This window comes from Arachis duranensis, chromosome 2 (assembly GCF_000817695.3).
Source record: "Arachis duranensis cultivar V14167 chromosome 2, aradu.V14167.gnm2.J7QH, whole genome shotgun sequence".
In the NCBI taxonomy this organism is placed as follows: domain Eukaryota; kingdom Viridiplantae; phylum Streptophyta; class Magnoliopsida; order Fabales; family Fabaceae; genus Arachis; species Arachis duranensis.
In genome coordinates, this window is record NC_029773.3 from 1,606,193 (window position 1) to 1,628,133 (window position 21,941).

General features: G+C 32.0%; 1 protein-coding gene across 1 annotated transcript; it reads left to right on the plus strand.

Moving 5' to 3' along the window:
* Nucleotides 1-844: 844 nt before the first annotated feature.
* LOC107472825 (uncharacterized) lies at nucleotides 845-19,277 on the plus strand. Its single transcript, XM_052257202.1, has 21 exons — nucleotides 845-988; nucleotides 1,589-1,700; nucleotides 2,859-2,940; nucleotides 3,043-3,120; nucleotides 3,201-3,260; nucleotides 3,348-3,452; nucleotides 5,331-5,441; nucleotides 5,946-5,987; nucleotides 7,029-7,142; nucleotides 7,256-7,404; nucleotides 8,871-9,007; nucleotides 9,422-9,528; nucleotides 9,624-9,666; nucleotides 9,768-9,859; nucleotides 11,310-11,371; nucleotides 11,775-11,781; nucleotides 12,147-12,215; nucleotides 12,298-12,417; nucleotides 12,741-12,826; nucleotides 13,366-13,411; nucleotides 18,972-19,277. Exons 2-21 carry the CDS (start codon nucleotides 1,624-1,626, stop codon nucleotides 19,002-19,004), a joined length of 1,620 nt encoding a protein of 539 aa, XP_052113162.1. The 5' UTR covers nucleotides 845-988; nucleotides 1,589-1,623; the 3' UTR covers nucleotides 19,005-19,277.
* The last annotated feature ends 2,664 nt before the right edge of the window (nucleotides 19,278-21,941 follow it).

The following is a 21,941-nucleotide window of genomic DNA, read 5'->3' on the forward strand; positions in this document are numbered from 1 at the left end:
GAAATTAAATATTTTAAAAATAAAAATTGGATTGTCCAATTTAAAAAAATTAAAAAGTTAAAATATTAAGATCAGACCTTTTAATTTATATTTTTAAAAATTTAAATACACAAATTACTTGTTAAATACAAAAAATATTCGTCATTTATAAAATTATTTTTTATTTTTTTATTTAATTACTTTATCGATCTTTATAATTTTACCAAATTTGCAGTTAAGTTGTTATACTTTTTTTTTTCTTTTTAGTTAAATTCATACGTTGTTTTTAACTTTATAATGTGATCATTTCCAAAGTAAAAAATATTATAATTAATTGAATATTTTTTTGTAAATTAAAAGTATTCACAATTAAAAATCCAATTACTAGACCTTTGACTTTTTGAGTATATGTTTTTTCAGAAAAATATTTTATTAATTTTAATATTTTTGACATAAAAATGACCTAATTATAAAATTAAAAATAATGTGAAAATTCAACTAAAAAAATATAAAAATCTAATTATAAATTTAATAAAATTATAAGAATCAACAATATAATTAAATTTATTTTTTTATCATATTTTAATTTTTTAAAAAATTTATCTGTCCATTTTCATTGTATCATTTAAAATAATTTTAAGAGAATATCATTTTAATAATATTATAAAAAATTTTAAATATACTAAAAATACCAATATTCCAATTTTTAGCTGTTAATATAAATTATAAAAAATATATATATAATATAAATTAAAATCAACGGAAAACATTAGAACACTGATATTTCCGGGTACACTTGATAACTTTCCAATACAATAATAGCTTACCTTTTATTTAAAAAAGAAGAAACAATTTGAAGCTTGTAGAATTTTGGGTTACATAACACAACACACTCCCTTTTTCTCTCTTCATCTCTCTCTCTCTGTATGTGGCAGCAATATTGCGTTTTTGGCATCCTCTCATCAGAATCTCATTTTCCGAGGTCCAATTATACTTATCCTTGCTTTAGGTGAGTTCTCGCTTCTGATTCCGATTCTGATTCTCCTTCGTTTGGATTATTCCTTTTTCTTTTTCCTTTTTTTTGATGTTTTGATATATGTATTTTATTATTTTTTCTCTGTTATCGCTTAATTGGATACTTTAATTTAGCTGATACGTTCTGTCGTATAGGGAAAAAGATTTAGCATTTTGCAGTTCGTGATCTTGCGATACTGATTTTTTTATTTTGTGAATTGGTGGTGCATTCATCATTATTGAGCTTGACATGTTTCTGCGTTTATTTATTTATTTGTGTCAAATTTTTAGTGAGGTGAAATCAAATTGAAATTGGAAATTTGAGGTTTTGTGTGTGAGAGTATTTATTGTGTATATGCTGCTTTTGTGATCGTTTTTCAGTTAACTGTGTTGCCATTTGACTGCATTGAAGTTTGCTAGTAGAAAGAGATTTATTGATACATTTGGTTGTTAAATTACTTAAATGCAAATTATTGTAAGAAATTGATTATACAGAAACCTTGATTTGGACCTGAAATATAAGGGCACTAAGTGAGGCAGAATGCATTGATTCTTTGTTGGTAATAATTGAAAGAATAGCTATGATTTGGTTTAGGTTATTTTTGAAGAGGACCTTGAGCAGGCCAATCCATGTCTTCCATTAAAGGTTCTGCAGAAGGGCTTAAGAGTGACGGGGTTCAGGGTCAAGGGTCGGAGGTTCTCAGCAGGTAATACATAGAACATTGTGTCACCTTTTTGCTTGTGTACCTGCTGTTTTGGAGGGTTTTCTGTAACTAGTTTGTGTTCTTGTAATGTCTTGTTCCAGTATCTTGTAAATTTCTCTTTATCGTTTTCTCTATGAACATTCCCCACCACGAAAAGAAAAAGAAAAAAGAAAACAAAAAAGAGAGAGATTGTCCTTTCAAACTGATTTTACTCTTTACGAAGTGAATACATGAAGCATATTAAAGAAAGAAATGTAAATTTTGAATTCGTTGTCTTTCTCCTTTATGCTGATGATTTTAACAAGAGGAGATTATGATTATGAATTCATATTTTATTTTTGTAGGTACTATAAATTAATTATAACTTCTCATATATTAGTTTTTACATTTATAAAGTTTTAGAAGAAAATGACAGAAACTAAGTCTTGTCATTGTCCCACTCGGTGGGTTCAGCTATATGGATTAAACGGTGCTAAAGCGTCCTATCAAAAAGGTTTAGAAGAACAATCACATTAAAATTCCAATCCCACCGCAAATCAACAAAACTTTTGCCTTCAGTCATTTAATTATGAATTCAGTCTTCAGCGGTCTATCAATAACCTTGCAAATTGAGTAAGTATCCCTTTTCTTTAATTGTGATTGAAGAAATGAGAGGAGAAGATAATCACAATAATTTGGAGGATAAGGGTCCTCCTTAGGCTACACTAATATAAATTTCCACCCCTTAATTTTAGAGGTTTTCGTTCATGTAAGGAAGCGAAATTTTTTTTTGACATTTTTTTGGGAGATAACATTACTTATTTGGCATCCCTTTGATGCTGCACATATTCAACGGTGTTCCTCTAACTGATATTCAAAGGGATTGAGATGCATTATTACATGGTTTAGCCCAATATATCATAGCTTTTCCCTTCTATATTTGAGGGGATATTTTATCCCAATTTAGTTTTTCTACTTTTTTACATGTCAAAAGTTTTCTCTTCTTTTCTAAACAAAAAAGTTCTCTTTTCATTATGTGATGGTAATGTGTCTTTGTGAGGAAATTCTGGCTCAGATATGTTTTTTCTTTCTTTGGATGCATGTGGTATTTTTATTTGTATGTTGAAACATACTATATATTCCAGTTAAGATGTTATAATTTTGTTGGTGCATGCATTATAGGCACAATTTTGAAACAGTGTTGGCTCAGAGAAATTTCAAAAGCAATGATGCACTCAATCATGTGCAGGACCTTGACATTATGGTAACAAAATGTGATATATATTATTGTCTCTGATACTCTGTTTGAAAAGTTTGCTAGAAGATGTTACACAATATTTTACTACACTTAACTCTTCTTTTGCAGGAACTTCGTGCCCGAGCTAGGGCTCAGGAGGAGGAGATCCTCTCCCTTAGGGAACAAGTTGCTGTTGCCTGTATGAAGGTATGGAATATACACAGGTACGAAAGATGTATCTAAATTTTTTTAACTCCAAGAAATTAAATGAATTTATTTGGATGCAGGAGCTGCAGCTGTTGAATGAGAAATGCAAACTAGAGAGGCAATTCTCTGAACTAAGAATGGTTAGTTGATGTCTTTGTTATTTATGGTTATCTTTCAGCAGTTTGTTGAACTACAATTCCAAAATTCACATATTTTTTGTTTATTAGGCAGTCGATGACAAGCAAAATGAAGCCATCACAGCTGCATCTAATGAGTTGGCCAAAAGAAAAAGCGATCTTGAAGAAAATTTAAAACTTTCACATGATTTAAAAGTAAGTATAGTTTCATAATGATCTTAGGCTTTCTATTTCTTGTATTTGTAATTTTCTTGTTCTGCTACTTACTGGAAACTATTTAACTGGGTTGATGGATTCTCACGCTCATACATAGCTGCTGCCTCTCCAGAAGTTGTTAATACAAAATACTGACTTCATGTGTTGTTGGGCTTATTGAATGCCTGAAATAATGATTGCTTAACTTAAAATTAGAAGTTCACATTTTGCTTGGGTTGGGAATGGTTCTTATATGTGGTATACCTCACATAAGTAGAAGTTGTTTAGGCTTGAAGGATGGATGAAGCATTGGCTCCTTAACCTTGTATTGAAACATAATATGTCTAGAATCAAAGTGGCTTTTCATGCATTTTCTTAGAGTATAGTCTTGATCTAAAAGTAATATTAGAGTGCCACTAAACTCTAGTTGCTGCCTTGCTTCGATAATAGAGTCAGTTTGGAAGGCTGCCATCACGAACTTGTAACAATGCATTATATTTCCTGATGTAAAGAGTTCAAGCAAAGTTGGACAGTGGACTGATAGTCTCAGACTCTCAGCATGTGCTCCTTCAAGGTACTAGTTGGCAAATTTGTTGTTGACTAAAGGCCTATTTAGTATTCACTAAACAGTTCTAAGGACTTGCTTCCAAGCTGGGGATGAATTGGGACGTTGTAGACTGTAGCCTATTTTTGCACAAATATTCTATTTTATTAGGATAGATTTGTTACTTGTAATTTTGGTCTAATTTAGGCAGGTAATTACTAGGCAAATAGTAACTAGATGTCTATATAAAAGCCACTTTTTTTCAGTCTTTCATAACATGATAAGATTATATTTTTCATTTCAAGTTTTGCCATAGGATTAATTTTCATTTGCTTGTCTTTTTTGTTCTGCTTATATCCCTATTAGTTTTTTTCCTATTATTTTATTTATTTATTTATTTATTTATTTTTTAGGATGTGCAGAGAGATTGACATGCCCTGTGCATGATATTCTCTTCAGTTCTAGTTATTTTCTCCTGTGTCTCTTATGATGATGTTTTATCATCTTAATTTGTATTGTTACTTTCTTTAATAAGATCTTAATATTAAAATAAAGAGCCATGTTTGTTGCATTTTGCAGAATTACGAGTTACTATTATTTTTATATACGGTTTACATGTATTGCTCCCTTTATTTTGAAAAGAAATTGGTTTTTGCCAAAAGATTCAGAAGAACCAACAAATGTCAGAAATGAGTTTAATTACACACCTAAAATGGTAAAAAAAACATGTCTTTAAGTATCATATGATGACATGTATTATATCCATGACATCATAGCTAAAATTTGTTGCCATAAAATGTAGGGTAAGTAGCAGTTGGCTCATTGAATTTTCCTCCTACTAGATATGTAACAATTTATGTGCATCTATCTAACAGCTTAAGGTTTTAGGTAGATGATTCACGACATAAGTATTAGAACTTCTATGATAAAAAAGTCTAGTTTTTAATTGTTGTTACCTTCATTCTTCTAAACAAAGATAGAATATCAGCACAAGGCAACAATGGACTTGTGCATAATTCATGCTTCAATTCCCCCAAAAAGGGCTCTTGTGAGAGAGTGTTAGATATATATAACCATTCATGTGTTTTTATCTATCAGCTTAAGATTTTAGGAGAGCTGGTTCATGACCTCATGAGATGATTCAAGATTGATATGCCTTGAATTAGTTCCTTTTCTAGAAAATAAACTAGATTGAAGTTACTGGTGATGGACATGTCATTTACAAAATAAGCTATATGTTGTGTACATTTCTTTTCCGTACTTCTTCACCAGAATCCTCTTTTTGTTACTTACGTACTTCCAGTTGCCAATACTGATATGCATCATTAATGTAGGCTGTGGAGGATGAGAGATATGTCTTCATGTCGTCCATGCTGGGGTTGCTGGCAGAATATGGTCTATGGCCTCGTGTTACGAATGCTGCTGCAATATCTAACAGCATCAGGGTATGAAAAATATAATTCTGGATAATTATAGGTTAAACATCTGATTCTTGCTATAAGTACTTCTCTGATGTTACTGATCACTTTTTGGAGTGACCCATCAATGACAATATTTGTGTAACTTACAATAAACTAAAGGGCATGTCTAGTAGCTTGAATGATCCTGCAACATTGATTTATGGAGAAATTAACATCAATAGAGGTGACAAATTACAGATAAACAAATATAGGTCTGATTTTCTCTGTAATGTATCTCAGATTATTTGATTGTTCCCTCCCTTGAACTTTCTAAAGACCAAACCTCTTGTTTATTCTACCAATTGATTTAATTACAATATTGTTGAACTAATTATTATTCCTTTTGGAGCAGATAAAAGGATATATCTATTTCTTGATATGGTTTCTTATTATGTTAATTTGCGTCATCTCATAGTAAATAATGTGATGCTTTTTGTACCTTGTTCTATCCGTTATGTAAATTGTTCTTGTGTATTTGTCCTTGTCCAGAATTTACATGATCAATTACAATGGAGGATTCGGAGTTCACATGTAAGCTCCTGCACTTCTTATGCATGTCTAAGAGAGCATTATAATTTTCAACCAATTATTGCCACATCTTTCTTATGAAACCTTTGCCAGTGATAAAAGTTACAAGTCCACATGGTCATTATAAACAAATTATTTGAGTAGACTAACAAAGTCAGCTGCAATATTAATATTTTGCTATGAAATCATAGGATGAAAGGACTACATAATACTTATCGTTCTTCTTATATAATCAGAAGTCAGAACTCATTAGGAATGCTGGTTCAGTTAGTGTTAGTTAGTTAGGTCTAAAATTGGTAATGGTCTAAAATTGGTAATGTCATGCGGCAATTGCTTCTAATACTACACCTTGCAGAGAAGCTGGTTGGGTTGTAACCTTGTGGTGTAGAATGTTTTGTAGAGAATCATGTTACTGACAATTCATTTTTCAATAGTGACATGTCTGAAGTTCCACTTAAGTTTCTAACACATATGGTTTCTATGGAGGAAGCTTGAATTATAGAGGTACAGTTGTGTTTCAGATCTGTCATAAACCTGGATATGATCTGCTGACAAAGATATAGAAGTGGTGAACTACAACAGGCCCTAGTGCCCTACACTTCAGGGTCATATTACCTGAGATAGTTGCAATAGATACAATGTCCCAGTTCTTCCCAACCATGGCTTCACTCGGCTAATTTTCCACACAACCTACTTAGATTGTAGCTTAGGTTCAACGTAGAGCCTGATGTATAGGATTAGGAATCAGGATCAATGTTCTATCATTCTTTAGCTTAGTAGATTACAGGCAGTGATGCTTTGTCATTATGCATCTATGTTGTTTGTAAGTAGTTTATTCTGCGATTAAATTTTCTGTTTCTATGCTTTTGGTCATTATACGTATACTCAATAATTTCTTACTGACCCTTTATTTATATTTTGGCTCTTTATGGTGATATGTTTTGTGCTTTGTTTCCATGTGCAATCTCTATTGTCTATTTGATACATCTTTGTTGGAGTGATTTTAAGTTAAAAAAAAAAAAGATCACCATTTTCTTTTGACAGGATAGAATTGGGGAGTTAAATTCAGTGATTGAAAACCATGCTGATAATAGCAATCCTGTTGTGGAAAGTCCATTTGCTGGAAACCTGACCAGTCATATTCATCATAAAGTCATGGTATTACTAGCATGTATTTTTCCTGACTACCAAGTCCTCTGTTTTTCTGTGTTTATCATCATTGCTTGTTTCTTTTGCGTTACTTACATTTTGGCTTTACGTTTCTGATTCAGCGTAACAACACCCAGCGAAATTCTTTTGGGAATGAACAAAGTGCTCAACCAGTTGGCAAAGTGCCGGGATATATGCAACCAGTTCCTAATGGTGATGCAAACTTGCCTTTAAATAGGTTCAACTATCAGGAGAATCCCATGGTTTCTAGGTTGGTGTTTCTCATTCACTTCTGTCTTGCAATTTGTCAATATCCCTTTGTTAGTTGGAACAATGTCTGGCAATTTCTGTGTGTTAATTCGATCATGTAGCACTCTATTGTGGTTCTCTTCTCCATATAGCTAGAATTGAATGGTAGAATCTTTACAAGTACTTCTATGATCCTTGACTACATAAGGGCACTTCTTTATTTATTTTGAAGACGTGTTACTTTGTCCAGATATGTATAGAATTAGCATGCTTGGTTTCATGATTCAGCTTCCTAGGTTTTGTCTTGTGAGGATGTCTTGTTCTCTTTCTTGTACTTTCCACTGTTTCTTTTATTATCTAACTATCTTATTTTTATATATGGTAGGGACTTGGGTATTATGGGGTGCTCAAAAGTCCCACATCGGGTAGTATGGGATACTTGATGTTGTACACAAGGAGAGTGGTTCTTCTCCCTTATCAGCTAGCTTTTAAGGTGTAGTTTCCCACTTTCCTTAGATACTTAACAATGGTATCAGAGTTAGGTTGTTGGCACCATGAAAAGGGATATCTATAGGCTGGATTAAGGTGAATACCAAATACTGATAGTAGCAAAGTGGCTACCGTGCCGTGGACGTCGGCTCTCCAGGGGCGGTATATTGTTAGGGTCTTGGGTATTATGGGGTGCTCAAAAGTCCCACATCAGGTAGTATGGGATGCTTGATGTTGTATATAAGGAGAGTGGTTTTCCATTTTTAAAGTGTGGTTTTCCACTTTCCTTAGATACTTAACAATATAATAATAATAATAATAATAATAATAATAATACTTGTCCTGGTTTTCTTTTGGTAAGTCCATTTTACACTTCATACCCTTCCCTTCGTTCCCTTTCCCTCCAAATAATAATAATACCTTGCCCTGGTTTAAAAGGGAAAAGACACAAATGGCTAATGAAATCCCTGGTTTTCTTTTGGTAAGTCCATTTTACACTTCAAACCCTACTACTGCTGCTGAATTTCTTTGGGTGAGCCCATTTTACACTTCAAACCTGTCCCTTCATTCCCTTCCCCTCCAAAATCAAATCTCCCGAGATGCCTTTGGTGTGATTGGAAATCTTCTTTACTGTTCTATTTCCTGGCTTGCATCACATGCACACTTTTGATACATGCAAATGCACATTCAAACATAGAAATTGAGTTGGACCAATCTTGTCCATTTAAGCTCACATAGCATGTCAAAGTTTAGAAGTTATCTATAGGTCACATGACTATCTAGGTCACACAACATTCTAACTGTAATCATGATCCAATAGGCAAGATTTGTTCCTTTCACACCTTCACTAACATGATAACTTCTCTCACTTGGTATGTTTCCTATTTGTTTACAAATCGCAAGTTTTGTTATCAGGCAAGCTACTTAGGAATGCTTATTGGACATATTTTGTTTTGTAAGTATCTACTTTTCAATGAGAGTATAAAGCAATTTATGCAGGGAGGTATCTCCTTTTCCATATACTTCACCTCCAATGGATAGAATCGGAGAAAGATCCCGAGAAGTTGCACTTATCAATGGCAAGTTTTCTCAACCTACACCTGACCATGAAGAAACTGCTTCCTCTGTTTCTGAAGGTAATTTATGTTTTCAGCTATAAAAGATAGAATAGGCATCATATTTTGTAAGATCCTGGTACCATCACAGCTAAACTAAACATATAATACAGCGAATAGAGCAGAAGGATAGATTAGAATAGAAGAAGATCGAATAGAAACAGGGGGGCTCAATGATATCGTTGAGATATCATTCTTGCCTTTATGGAATGTAAGAAATATGCAGAAAAGGAAGATACAAGTAGCATTTGTGAGTGAGTGAGTGAGTGAGAGAGAGAGAGAGAGAGAGAGAGAGAGAGAGAGAGAGAGAGAGAGAGATCACTACTCTACTAGCTTGGCATTCCAAAAATCCCTTATTTTCATTTCTTTCCCCCTAAACCATGTATGTGGTACGTAACATTGATTACCGATAAATTGCCTTTTCCCCCCCTCAAGATGGTCCTGGAATTGAGAATTTTCAAATTATTGGCGATGCTGTACCTGGAGAAAAACTTCTTGGATGTGGATATCCAGTCCGTGGAACTACTCTTTGTATGTTTCAGGTGAAAATTTCTCTCACTATTACAGAATTTAGCATATTTTTCATACTTCTTGTATTTCATATTTTTTAACACTGTAACTCTTGGCTTCATATCAGTGGGTTAGGCATCTCCAGGATGGCACTAGGCATTACATTGAAGGTGGATTTATCTTCTACTTCTGAGCTTTTCCTGTTTGTAATATTATGACCTGATAGAACTTCAACATGACTTGTTTTTCCTGTGTGTTACTGTTGGTGCAGGAGCCACTAATCCAGAATATATAGTTACAGCTGATGATGTTGATAAACTGATAGCTGTTGAGTGCATTCCAATGGATGATAGAGGCCGCCAGGTTTGAAACTAATAAATTATATTCTTCATGAATGCTATACTTGCACAGAACTTGCTATTTTATTTTGGATTATGTTTGGTAAAACTGAAAGAATTAGAAATGGAAGTTTTAAAGGGATTTCATTTTTGTTCTGAAAACCTTATATTTGTCCTACATAGTAAGATGAGACATTCTCGATGGTATTTCTGTTGGTGAATTCTGTTCCTTGCTGATGGAAGAACATTGAGATGTAGTTGTGGATATTCTAAAATAACCTAGTGGCACATTGAATATTGATCTATCTGGCATGTGAACTGATGGAGCATGCCCTCCTATCTAGGTGGTTGGTTTGGCAGTTACTCCTGCTATACATTTGTATAACCCTTATCCACTGCATTGAGCTCCTGAGTTCTGAAAAACTGACGACCAATAAGAAGTTATTCCTATTGATGAGAGTGAAAAAACATAATCTTCTTGCTGTACAGTGGTGTCAAACCTAGCTCAAAGATCCCCCAACCTTCTGAAGTGCCATAAAGATCCTTCTTCAATATCATAGGATAGGGCTTTAGCATTTCTTTCAAAATTATTTTTAGTCGACTTAAGCCAATCAAATGTGCTTTTTAGCCTATATCGAGTGGATATTTAAAGCATGCTCGCTTAACTGATTTGCTAAGTTCTAGCTCTTACTTTGGAGCATTCCCTTTCCTCATAAAAAAGAAGAGACACCATCCAGGGAGTTAACTAAGTTATGGAGGTTTCTTGTTGCTAGAAATCCTTGGAATGTTGTATGCATTACTGTGGAACCATGTTACAATGTTTGTAAAAACTAAAAAGTTGAGCTTGATTAACAACTATGCTACTTGGGTAGATGTCTTAACGCGCTCACACACACTCACATTGATATTGGATAAAAGGTAAAATATAAAAATATTATTATCAAGGATATTACACAAACGGATAAACAAAAATTACATCAAAAGGCATGTAGTAATATTTTGCTATGCTTTTAAGTTTTTCCATTTATAATGTCCTTTAAACCATTATACAATATGTCTCCTAATAGTGATGAATGCCAAATTTATATCTCAGCTTTATGAAACTTCTCCCTTCTAATAACATATTTGGCATGCTGTAATAAATCTTGATATTTGTGATGATAATTTCAGCATAATGAGGGCTTTAGATACTTTCACAAAGGTAAATGAACAACATTGAATGAGTCAAATCATAAAAGATGTGCAATGAAATTCTTTTGTATTCAAGTTTCTAGGTTGCCCTTGAATTTTTTCCCTACTCATGTTGAGCATAATTTACTAGCTGAATTTAATTGTGACAAATGTGGCTGTTGTAAGAATAGTGTTATTCCTCTTTTTGGCAAATTTGTTTCTTTCTTTTCTTTTCTTTCTCTCTTTCTATTTTTTTTTGTTCTTATTTTTTTATGCTGACCAGCAACAAATTTTTTCTTTATCAGGGGGAACTAGTGAAGCTTTTTGCTAATGATCAGAGCAAAATCAGATGTGGTAAGCTTAGTTGGTACTGAATCTACAAGAATGTTTTAATTGGGTTTTTTCACCCCTATTTGATACCATAATATGTCATGATGGTTGGAATTTAACTAATTAGTACACTTACAGTTGCAACTTTGTATAAAAAATTGCTTCACTCAGAGTGAGCTTTTCCTGCTTGAGTTGGAGTAAGCTTCTTGCTTGTTTAAGAGTTGCTTGTTTAAGAGTTCATTTTGATGTGGCTTTTTGGACCTAAAATTGCTTTTTTGATTGAAATCGATGTATGATTTTTTAAAAATATTTAGAATCTCAAACCATCACTTTTCAGAAAGGGTTTTCATGTCCTTGTCTGTCATTTTTTCTGAATAAAAGCAAAGTTTTAGTAGAATATAAGGTAATTTTTTGAATTGTTCATGCTTCAAGCTCAACAGGCTTGCTGTACATAAACGTTGAGTACATAGAAACTAGGCAGACCTAGTATTAGCTGTATGGAAACTAAGCACTCCTGGAAAATTATTAGTCTCGTTTATCGTGATTTCTGACTAATCTTTATGCTTTTGTATATATATGTGCCACAGTCAGTATCATTGTAAGAAAGTTTCAAGTCTCACATACATTTTTCTTAATATTCTGAAGTAGGCTGTTCTGTTTGGGAGAGCATGTTACATATGAAATCAATTATTTGTCTAATTGGTTAAGCTTTTGGGGATAGATGATCTATACTTGTCTCATGTTAAACCAGTAAGAGTATCTATTGTTTATGTTTCTGTGTTGTATAATATTTGTTAGATGTGTGCTTTTAGTTGCAACCAACCTCTCCTCCTCCTCCCCTCCCCCCTAAAGGAGAAGCATCGTTCATTGTTTCTCTTTTGGTATGTACTAGTTCTAAAATATATTTATTCTCTGCTCTTTTATCTTAATACTCTTCCTAATCTTCGTGGTTATTTCTGACAGATGGAATCTTCTGAAAATTTCGAACCAGCAACCTTGTTCTTAAGACGATCAGGATACCAAATTATAATTAATGATACTGAAGCTATGGTTGTTTCTGAGAAATTCTCAAAGGATTTATCGGTATGACATCCAAACTTACGGTGATACACAAGTACACAACTGATACAAATGATAAAAGTGGGCCCATTAGCTATCATAATTGAACTATGTTCCTCCCAAAGCTCAGTGGTTCTCACTGATCTTCAGAATTGAAAATGAATTTTAGCTCATCAAATTTGCATTGATATGATTGCTTGATGCTTATGAAATTGTTTGAGTAGTACATATACAGATATTGAATGTGCTATATCATTCCACAAAACTATGCTTCTGAATTGAAAAATTCTTCAGCTGTTTCATGTTTAAAGACTCACTTGACACTTCCCTTTATGAATTTCCTGCAGATTAAAGTTCCGCATGGTCACACAAAAGAGTTTGTGTTAACATGCGCAAATGGATCTTCTCATATTCTAAGCACTTACAACGTCCGGTAATAACTTCGACTCACATTGTTCACTTTACAATGTCTCTTTTTCTACTTTTCTTATCTCCTCTTCCTAGTATTGGTAACAATAGGATATTGAATCACACTCCTAAACTTCTCTTTTATATGTCTGTTTCACATTTGTGTGGATGAGTCATATTAGCAAAGCATCCAGTTATTTCTGTAAGATTGGTTAGGGTAAATTACATTGAGATTAACTGATATTACAATTGCCACCCGTGTACTTTATCAATTGGGGAAGGTTGTGTAATATTGCTTAATTTTAAAGGTAGCGAGTGTAATTTTACCAGTTGTTAAAATACATGGATAGTAGATATTTTTATGTATTGTGAATGTATTCTGAGATCTGATCTCTTATTTTCCATGAAATGGATGAGTCATTTAAATCATTGTTATTTTATTCTGCTAAATGATATATATTTCCTTGCTTATGCAGTTTCATTACTTTCCTGCATAACAATTATAAATGGTAAAGTTACTCCAATCTACTAAATTAACAGTGTGACTGATCCTTTTCCTTGTAGAATGCGCGACACAATTGTATTAACCATGCGATTCTACCAGAGTAAGGTATTCTTTATATCACTAAGAATTGCTTATACATCAGTAACAACAATGAAGTATGTTCTTGTAGGTGTAGTGATGCAAGAAAATTGGCATACAAATAGTGAATTCATGTTAGTGTTCTGTTTTAGAAACTAGCTATTTCATGTTATGATCTTGTTAGTATGTGTCCATGAATAAGGAATTAAATAGCTTATATTATTCTTCCATAATCCAAATTGTTTGATAATTAAATCAATTTGCACTATATATCACCGCCATTGGAATAATCATGAATGATGACTAAATAAGCAAATAACCAGAGTTCAAATTGAAGAAGGCATGCAAGTGATATATCCACAAGCTTCCTGCCGCCAAAACTTAGGATAGTTTACTATGTTAGAAAGTGCGTTAGTTACAACTGTATTATAAAATCATCACCTATAAACATCTATAAATAGGTGGTATCATAGTTTTGTAACGTGTGTTCCTTGAAATGAAAAAATATGATTATGTGAAGTCCTTCTTTCTATTATTTCATATGAGTATTGGTGAGTTTGAGAGATGAAAAATATGATAGCGTTATTTATGTTAGTGAGTGATCTTGAGGCTAATATAGTGTGAGTATTATACTAACATTTGGTATCAGAGCTGGTTAATCCAGCGCCTGGTGTTTTAGAGTTTGTGAAGTGTGAGAGAGTTCTCACATAGTTGTTTATTTATAGAGTCGATATGACAAACACTTTTAATATTGTGTGGTCCGGTCCCAAGTTAGATGGGAAACTTGATTATAGTTATTGGGGGACTTTGATGTCTACCCATTTGAAAGCTCAGAACCTATGAAATTTCTTTGAACCGGGTTTGCAAGAAGGAGCGAATGCTGTCCAATAGAGGAGAGGTCAATTAGTGCTATCTCAAATTCATCAAGGAGTAGATTATTCGGTGTTTGGCAAAATAGCAAATGCCAAAAGTGCAAGAGAAGCATGGAACACGTTGAAGCTGTCATACAAAGGCGTAAATAAAGTTCAGAAAACAAAGTTACAGTCTTTGAGAAGAGAATATGAAAGGTACGAGATGTCTAGCTCAGAAACTGTGAAGCAATATTTTACTCATGTTAAAGATTTTGTCAATAAGATGAGAGTCTATGGAGAAGATATGCCCGATAACTAAGTGGTAGAGAAAATTCTTCACACTATGCCGATGAAAGTATGACCATGTGGTGACTACGATACTAGAGTCTCACGATATGGATACCATGATGATTGCAGAGTTACAAGGAACCATGGAAAGCCACATCAGTATCAGTAGAATAATGTAGAAGTTAGAAAAATCAACTTTGGAAGTCTTGAAAAGTCGAGTGAATTTAAACAATGTTGCAGAATCAAGCCGTACACAAGAAGGACAAGGTCGTGATTTTAATTTTCAAAGTAGAGGCAGAGGAAGTTTCAGAGGAAGAGGTCGTGTCAATTACAACCAAGGAAGTTACAATAATTTTACACCATCTAATCAAGGAAAAGGTAGAACGAATTTCAGGTCTGTCAACCGAGAAAGAGGTCGGAGCAATTTTTATCAAGAAAGAACTAATTTTAACTGCTTTTATTGTGGAAAGTATGGACATAAAACAGTAGATTGCAGATTCAAAATGGTGAATAACAATCAAGCACACGTTGCAGAAAATCAGCGTCAAAATACTGATGATAATCCGGGTACTCAGACTTCATTTTTTATAAGTAATTCATGTGTTGAAGATGAAAATATATGGTACTTGGATAATGCTTGCAGTAATCATATGTCTGATAGAAAGGAGTTATTTTCTTCACTAGATGATTCAATTAAACTATTATTAAAGTTTGGTAATAATACAAAGATTCCTATTAAAGGAAAAGGGCACATACCAATTAGATTGAAGAATGGTTCTTTGAGTTATATTTCTGATGTTTTCTATGCTCCTGAACTTGATTACAATTTACTGAGTATGTGACAATTATCTGAGAAGGGATATAAGATGATAACTTATCGTGAATATTGCACTGTGTTTGACAATAATGGAAGGTTTATAGATAAAGTAAAGATGATTTCAAACAGAATATTTCCATTAAAAATTCAACATGTTAATTCTTCTTGCATGAGTTCTGTGATACTTGATGATAACTGGTTATGGCACATGCGGCTTGGGCATTTTCAATTTTCTGGTCTAAACTACCTGTCAAGAAAAGGATTTGTTTTTGGGTCTACCACGGGTTTATATTTTCAATTATATTTGTGAGATTTGTCAACTGGGAAAAAAGCATAGAGATCTATTCCCTACAGGAAAGTCATGGAGAGCTAGAAGATTACTTGAAATTGTGCATTCAGATCCCTGTTCTGTAGAAGTTCTAAGTAATGGTGGTAGTAAGTACTTTATCACTTTTATTGATGATTTTAGTAGATATACATAGGTATATTTTCTGAAGCAGAAATCAGAAGCATGTGATGTCTTTAAGACATTCAAGACGTTTGTCGAAAAACAAAATGACTGTAAAATTAAAATTCTCAGAACAGACAAAGGAACAGAATATCTTGCGTGTTCAAAATACTTCAAGCAACACAGAATTCAACACCAACTAACAACTAGATATACTCCTCAACAAAATGGAGTTGCTGAAAGAAAGAATAGAACCATGATGGATATGGTCAGATGCATGCTCAAGTCAAAACAAATGCCTAAAGAATTTTGGGCAGAAGCAGTCGCAATAACAGTTCATATTTTAAACAGCTGTCCAACAAAGAGTGTTCGAGATAAAACTACAGAGGAAGCTTAGAGTGGAAAGTATCCTTCCATTAATTATTTCAGAGTCTTTGGGTGTATAGCTTATGCCCACGTACGAGATCAATTAAGGAAGAAGTTAGATGACAAAGGCGAGAAGTGTATCTTTATCAGTTATAGCACAGACTCAAAAGCATACAAGTTGTACAATCCAGAAACAAAGAAAGTAATCATCAGCTGAGATGTAATGTTTGACGAGAAAGCCATGTGGGATTGGGACACAGACAGAAAAGCAGCCGATTGTAATTTCAAATACATGTGATGATGATGAAGAAAGACAACCGGACGCAAACAAACAACCAAAATCATCTAGAAGACCTCAAAGAGAGCGGATGAAGAAAGCAATGACAATTGGAAGAAAGCAATGACAATTGGAAGAAAGCAATGGATGAGGAGATTCATGTCATTGAAAAGAATGACACATGGGAGCTGACAGATTTACCAGTAGATAAGAAGTCGATTGGAGTAAAGTGGGTTTATAAGACTAAGTACAAACCCAATGGTGAAGTGATCGTTTCAAAGCAAGGTTAGTTGCTAAGGGATACAAACAAAAGTCAGGTATCGACTACTTTGAAGTATTTGCTCCTGTTGCTAGATTAGATAATATTCGTATGATTATTTCACTCTCGGCCCAAAATAAGTGGAAGATACATCAGATGGATGTTAAATCAGCATTTCTAAATGGCACTTTAGAAGAAGAAGTGTATGTTGAGCAATTCGCAGGATATGAAGTTTCTGGAGAAGAAGATAAAGGTTACAAGTTAAAGAAAGCTTTGTACGGATTAAAGCAAGCACCAAGAGCGTGGTACAAGATTGATTCTTATTTCACTCAGAATGGTTTCAAAAGATGTCCATTTGAACATATTCTTTATATCAAGTTCGTTGAACCTAGAGATATCGTGTGTCTTTATGTTGATGATTTGATCTTTACTGGCAACAATTTAAAGATAATTATAGAATTCAGAGAGGCTATGATAAAGCACTTTGAAATGACAGATATGGGTTTGATGTCTTATTTTCTTGGCATCGAAGTTCTTCAAAAAGATGATGGAATTTTCATTTCTCAAAGAAAATATGCAAATGATATTTTGAAGAAATTTCAAATGGAATATTCAAAACCAGTTTCTACTCTAGTCGAAAAGAGAAGTTCAAGTTACTGAGAGAAGATAAAGGAAGAGCAGTAAATCCCACATACTACAAAAGCTTGATTGAAAGTCTAGGTACTTGACTGCGACTAGACCAGATATTGTGTTTGGAGTTGATTTGCTTAGCAGATTTATGGAGGAGCCTTGTACCAACCATTTGCAAGCGGCAAAAAGAATTCTTTGATATATCAAATGTACTCTAAATGATAGTATTTATTATGAAAATACTACTGAAGTGAATCTTGTCGGTTATACTGATAGTGATTGGATTGGAGATATAGAAATAAGAAAAAGTACTTCAGGGTTCGTATTTCATCTTGGTTCTGGTGCAATTTAATGGTCGTCAAAGAAACAACCAGTAGTAGCGGTCTCTACAACAGAAGCAGAATATATAGCAGCAGTTGTGCAACGCAAGCAGTTTGGCTAAGAAGAATTCTTGAGGAATTGAACGAGAAACAAAGTATTCCAACAACAATATTTTGCGATAACAAGTCAGCTATTGCACTTTGCAAAAATTCAGTATTCTATGGAAGATCGAAGCATATTGATATACGAGTTCATAAAATCAGAGAGTTGGTGAATGAAAAAGAAGTTTTGATTGAGTACTGTTCCACTGAAGACCAAGTTGCAGATATATTTACAAAACCGTTGAAGATCGAGTTATTTTACAAGTTAAAGAAGATGCTTGGAATGATTAATTCTGCAAGCTTGATTTAAGGGATGATTTAGGGGAGGCAATGTTTGATAATTAAATCAATTTGCACTATATATCACCGCCATTGAAATTATCATGAATGATGACTAAATAAGCAAATAACTAGAGTTCAAATTGAAGAAGGCATCCAAGTGATATATCCACAAACTTCTTGCAGCTAACACTTACGATAGTTTACTATGTTAGAAAGTGCTTTAGTTACAAGTGTATTATAAAATCACCGCCTATAAACATCTATAAATAGGTGGTATGATAGTTTTGTAATGTGTGTTCCTTGAAATAAAAAAAATATGATTATATGAAGTCCTTCTTTCTATTATTTTATATAAGTATTGGTGAGTTTGAGAGATGAAAAATATGATAGTGTTATTTACGTGAGTAAGTGATCTTGGGGCCAACATACGGTATTATACTAACACAAATTAACGTTTGTCAAATTTTTTATGCATACTTTATTTTTCATAATTTTTCTTTAACATTTACTAGATATATATAAAGTGACGTCTATAGTGCCTATAGTTATGATGGCTATGGTGACTACACAAGTGTTGTTAAAATTAAAATCACATTTTTTACATTCCGGTAACACTTTTTTTTAAATTAAAAACGTTAAATAATAAAAAACGTTAATTTAATTTTAGCAACACTTCTTAAGTCACAGTAGCTATCATACCCACTATAATATAAGCACCATAGACGCCAGGTGTTTTAATATACAGATAAGTTCTTAACAAACCATGCAATCTGAAACCGGTGATTTTCTCTAAAGTATAATTTGTACTCATTAACAACCAAACCTTATTACATATATTCTTCACTTCTTCTCTAGTATTTCTCAAATATTTTAGTCTTCTAATTTTTTTTTAATAATTTGTTTCATTGTGCTCTCTTAACAAAATATTTCTGCTATTTCTTCTACAGGCGTTGGATGAAAAGAGGAAAGGAAGAGTGTGACCTGTGATTACTCCGGCCAATCTTGCACTTTTGTGTAAGATAATACAAAATATCAAACAAGTAAAGAAAACTTTACAGTCTCATTTAATTATTGATTTATTATGAATATATGGTATTCAAAATTTTCCCCTTCTTTATTATTAGCCTGTTGTAAAAGCACCAATAGTGTATTGAAACCATATTTGTAACCTGTAATTGTAGAAATAAAATGTGTACCTATCTGAAAATGTTAGGTTACATCTTTTTTGTGTTTACAGTGTATGTGTAATAAAATATCATTATCAATTTATCATGTGTTACATTGCTTGGCTAAATTATTATCATGAATAAAGGAATATAATTGTTACTAAATAACTCATTTTGATAATTATACATGACAATTCATGAATTGAAAGGAAATTTTTATTATAAACGCTACCTAACAAATTTAAAAATACATATTCACTTTGAAGAACATCTATTTTTGAAAAGATGACCAATATAAGTTACAACATTATACCAAGTTCAGAAAACTCATCTCTTACTTTTTGGGGTCATGTATGGCTATTAAAACATTGTTTTCATATCGACCAGAAAGAAGAAAAAGAAAAAACTATTTATAACATGTTTCAATGTTATTGGGAGGAAAAATAGTAAAAATAAAATTATGTAATTCTTTTACAAAGAAATAAGTGAAGTTCTTGAAATTTTGTTTTGGACTTTTGGTATACAATTAGTTTAAGACTTTCTTGTATGGATACTAAATTTTATATTATCGTGTCCAGAAAAGCATTAATTCCAATTACCCACCACCTTAAAAATTTATAATAGCATGTAAATAATAGTATACAATAATTTTAGTTTAACAAATGAATCAAATCAAACTAAATCAAGTAATCTGATTTTAATGTATTAACAATATTTTCTTTTAAATATACATATAATTTTGTATTGCCACATTGGCCAAAATACTTACCCACATATCATTAGACAAAAAGTTGATTGATTAGTGTTTTTGAGTCTATCTTTTTTTATTTGTATAAATATAACAATATGTTATTAAATATCTATATAATTTTATTTTACACTGGTAGTTCATATAAATTGATTAAACCCTTGATTTATATATGCAATAATTAATGGCAACTTAATATAAATGGTTGAATCGACCAACTATTAAATTAAAAATTTTACACATGCAAACATTTATGAACTAACAAAAGTAACGGTCTAGAAAAGTTTTATCCTATTTTTTTTGGAAAAGTATAGGTAGACAATAAAAATATTAAACAATGTGAACAATAAATATATCAGATATTCATTTCACTAGGTGTACGGATGGTTATTTTAATATAATTTAGGTGAGTAATTTAGAGATACAGTGTATTTTTATTTGATTGGTAGTAGTTCATGTTGTTTAAGATACTACGTAGCACTCTCCTTTTTTTTTGTTGTTTGCACCAGGATTCCATAGGTCGAAAGCTCAATGACTAATCCTTCAAATACATACTGCATAGGCATAAAATAAAGACCCTCCCAAACAAGCAAGCTTTATTTCCATCTTCCAATGAGTATTGAATCCGAGATAGTTAAGACACAAAGTCTTATGCTATTGCTCATCATGTAGGAGTGAAAATGAACGGGATCGATTTTGCCTGAGACAAATGATCCATATTTTTAAATATGTGGTTTAAATTTATGCATTATTTATTATTTTTTTCACTCGAGCTCAACATATTTAAAAGTGCAATAGCCAATAAGTTCAAGATCCTATTTAATAATATGTTTCATAAATTATAATTTAAAACTTTAAATTTAAAAAATTCCAAATTGATATTACCTGTATTTTATAATTCATAATTCATTGTTATATTACCCATACTCTTAACCCTACTTATGAATTATAATCATAGACTACAAACATAAACTAAATTTAAAATTATAATTTAGTTTAATATATTGTCAGTATAAATTAGTTTTATATGTGTATTTAATTATGTAATATTGTAATAGCAAAAATAATTCTTTTATATTGACCATCTAAATAACCATTAAAAAATAAAAATATTTTATACTATCAATATATTAAAATTAAACTATTAAAATTATACTAAATGTAATATTTAACACCCATATAGTAGAAAGTAAAATCGGCATAGTACTAAGTTTGGGTCTTTGAACTCTTCCTTTCAAATAAAAAAAAACTAACACTAAATTGATAACTCATACAATTATATAGCACCGATAAACCATATTTCAACAAAACATATGAAACAAAAAAAAAAAAATCATCTCCTGTTCCAAGAGATTAAAAGAAAACAAAGTAGTTGTCCAAAAGTTATAATCACCAAACTTAAATTTTAAATAGATGTCCTTTTTTTTCGTATCTCATAACTCGACAAATCAAAAATTAATTCGTCGTAAATCTAAATTTCTTTTAAAGATTTGTCACTAACCAATAAATTATTGCATATACAACGCGATTTTATTTTTTTACATGTAAATTATATGTAAATTTTAGTTTAATCTTCCTTTAAAATTTTATTTTAGACTTATTTTATTGTGTAAATATTTTTTGTCTCTATCTAATATTTCATCTAGCTCTGCCCCTGCTTCAAACATTATATTAAAAATTAAAATGGACCAACCCAACGAATTTTATAGACTTTTTAAAGCTTATATACTGACTTTTAATTAATATACTTTACAAAATATTCAAAACTAACCCATTTAATAAAACAAATCCAACTAGGCCTAAAATGAGTCAAACCATGGATCTCTATCTAGCATATTCTACCCCGACTCGTCATGCATTATTGATCATTTTATTACAATTTTATTAGCTTACATATGTAACTTTTTAAACTATCAATGAAAATAGATTAATATTTTTTTTTTTTCAAAATTGTTTCTTTGAAATAGAGAGAAAATTAGTTACAAAGAAAAGAAGCAAAGCCC

Excerpts from the sequence above, each read along its gene's own strand:
- LOC107472825 (XM_052257202.1), top strand. The coding sequence starts at position 1,624 with ATGTCTTCCATTAAAGGTTCTGCAGAAGGGCTTAAGAGTGACGGGGTT. Across the intron at positions 9,529-9,623 it reads CTACTCTTTGTATGTTTCAG|TGGGTTAGGCATCTCCAGGA; the intron begins GTGAAAATTTCT and ends GCTTCATATCAG. Across the intron at positions 12,827-13,365 it reads CTAAGCACTTACAACGTCCG|AATGCGCGACACAATTGTAT; the intron begins GTAATAACTTCG and ends TTTTCCTTGTAG.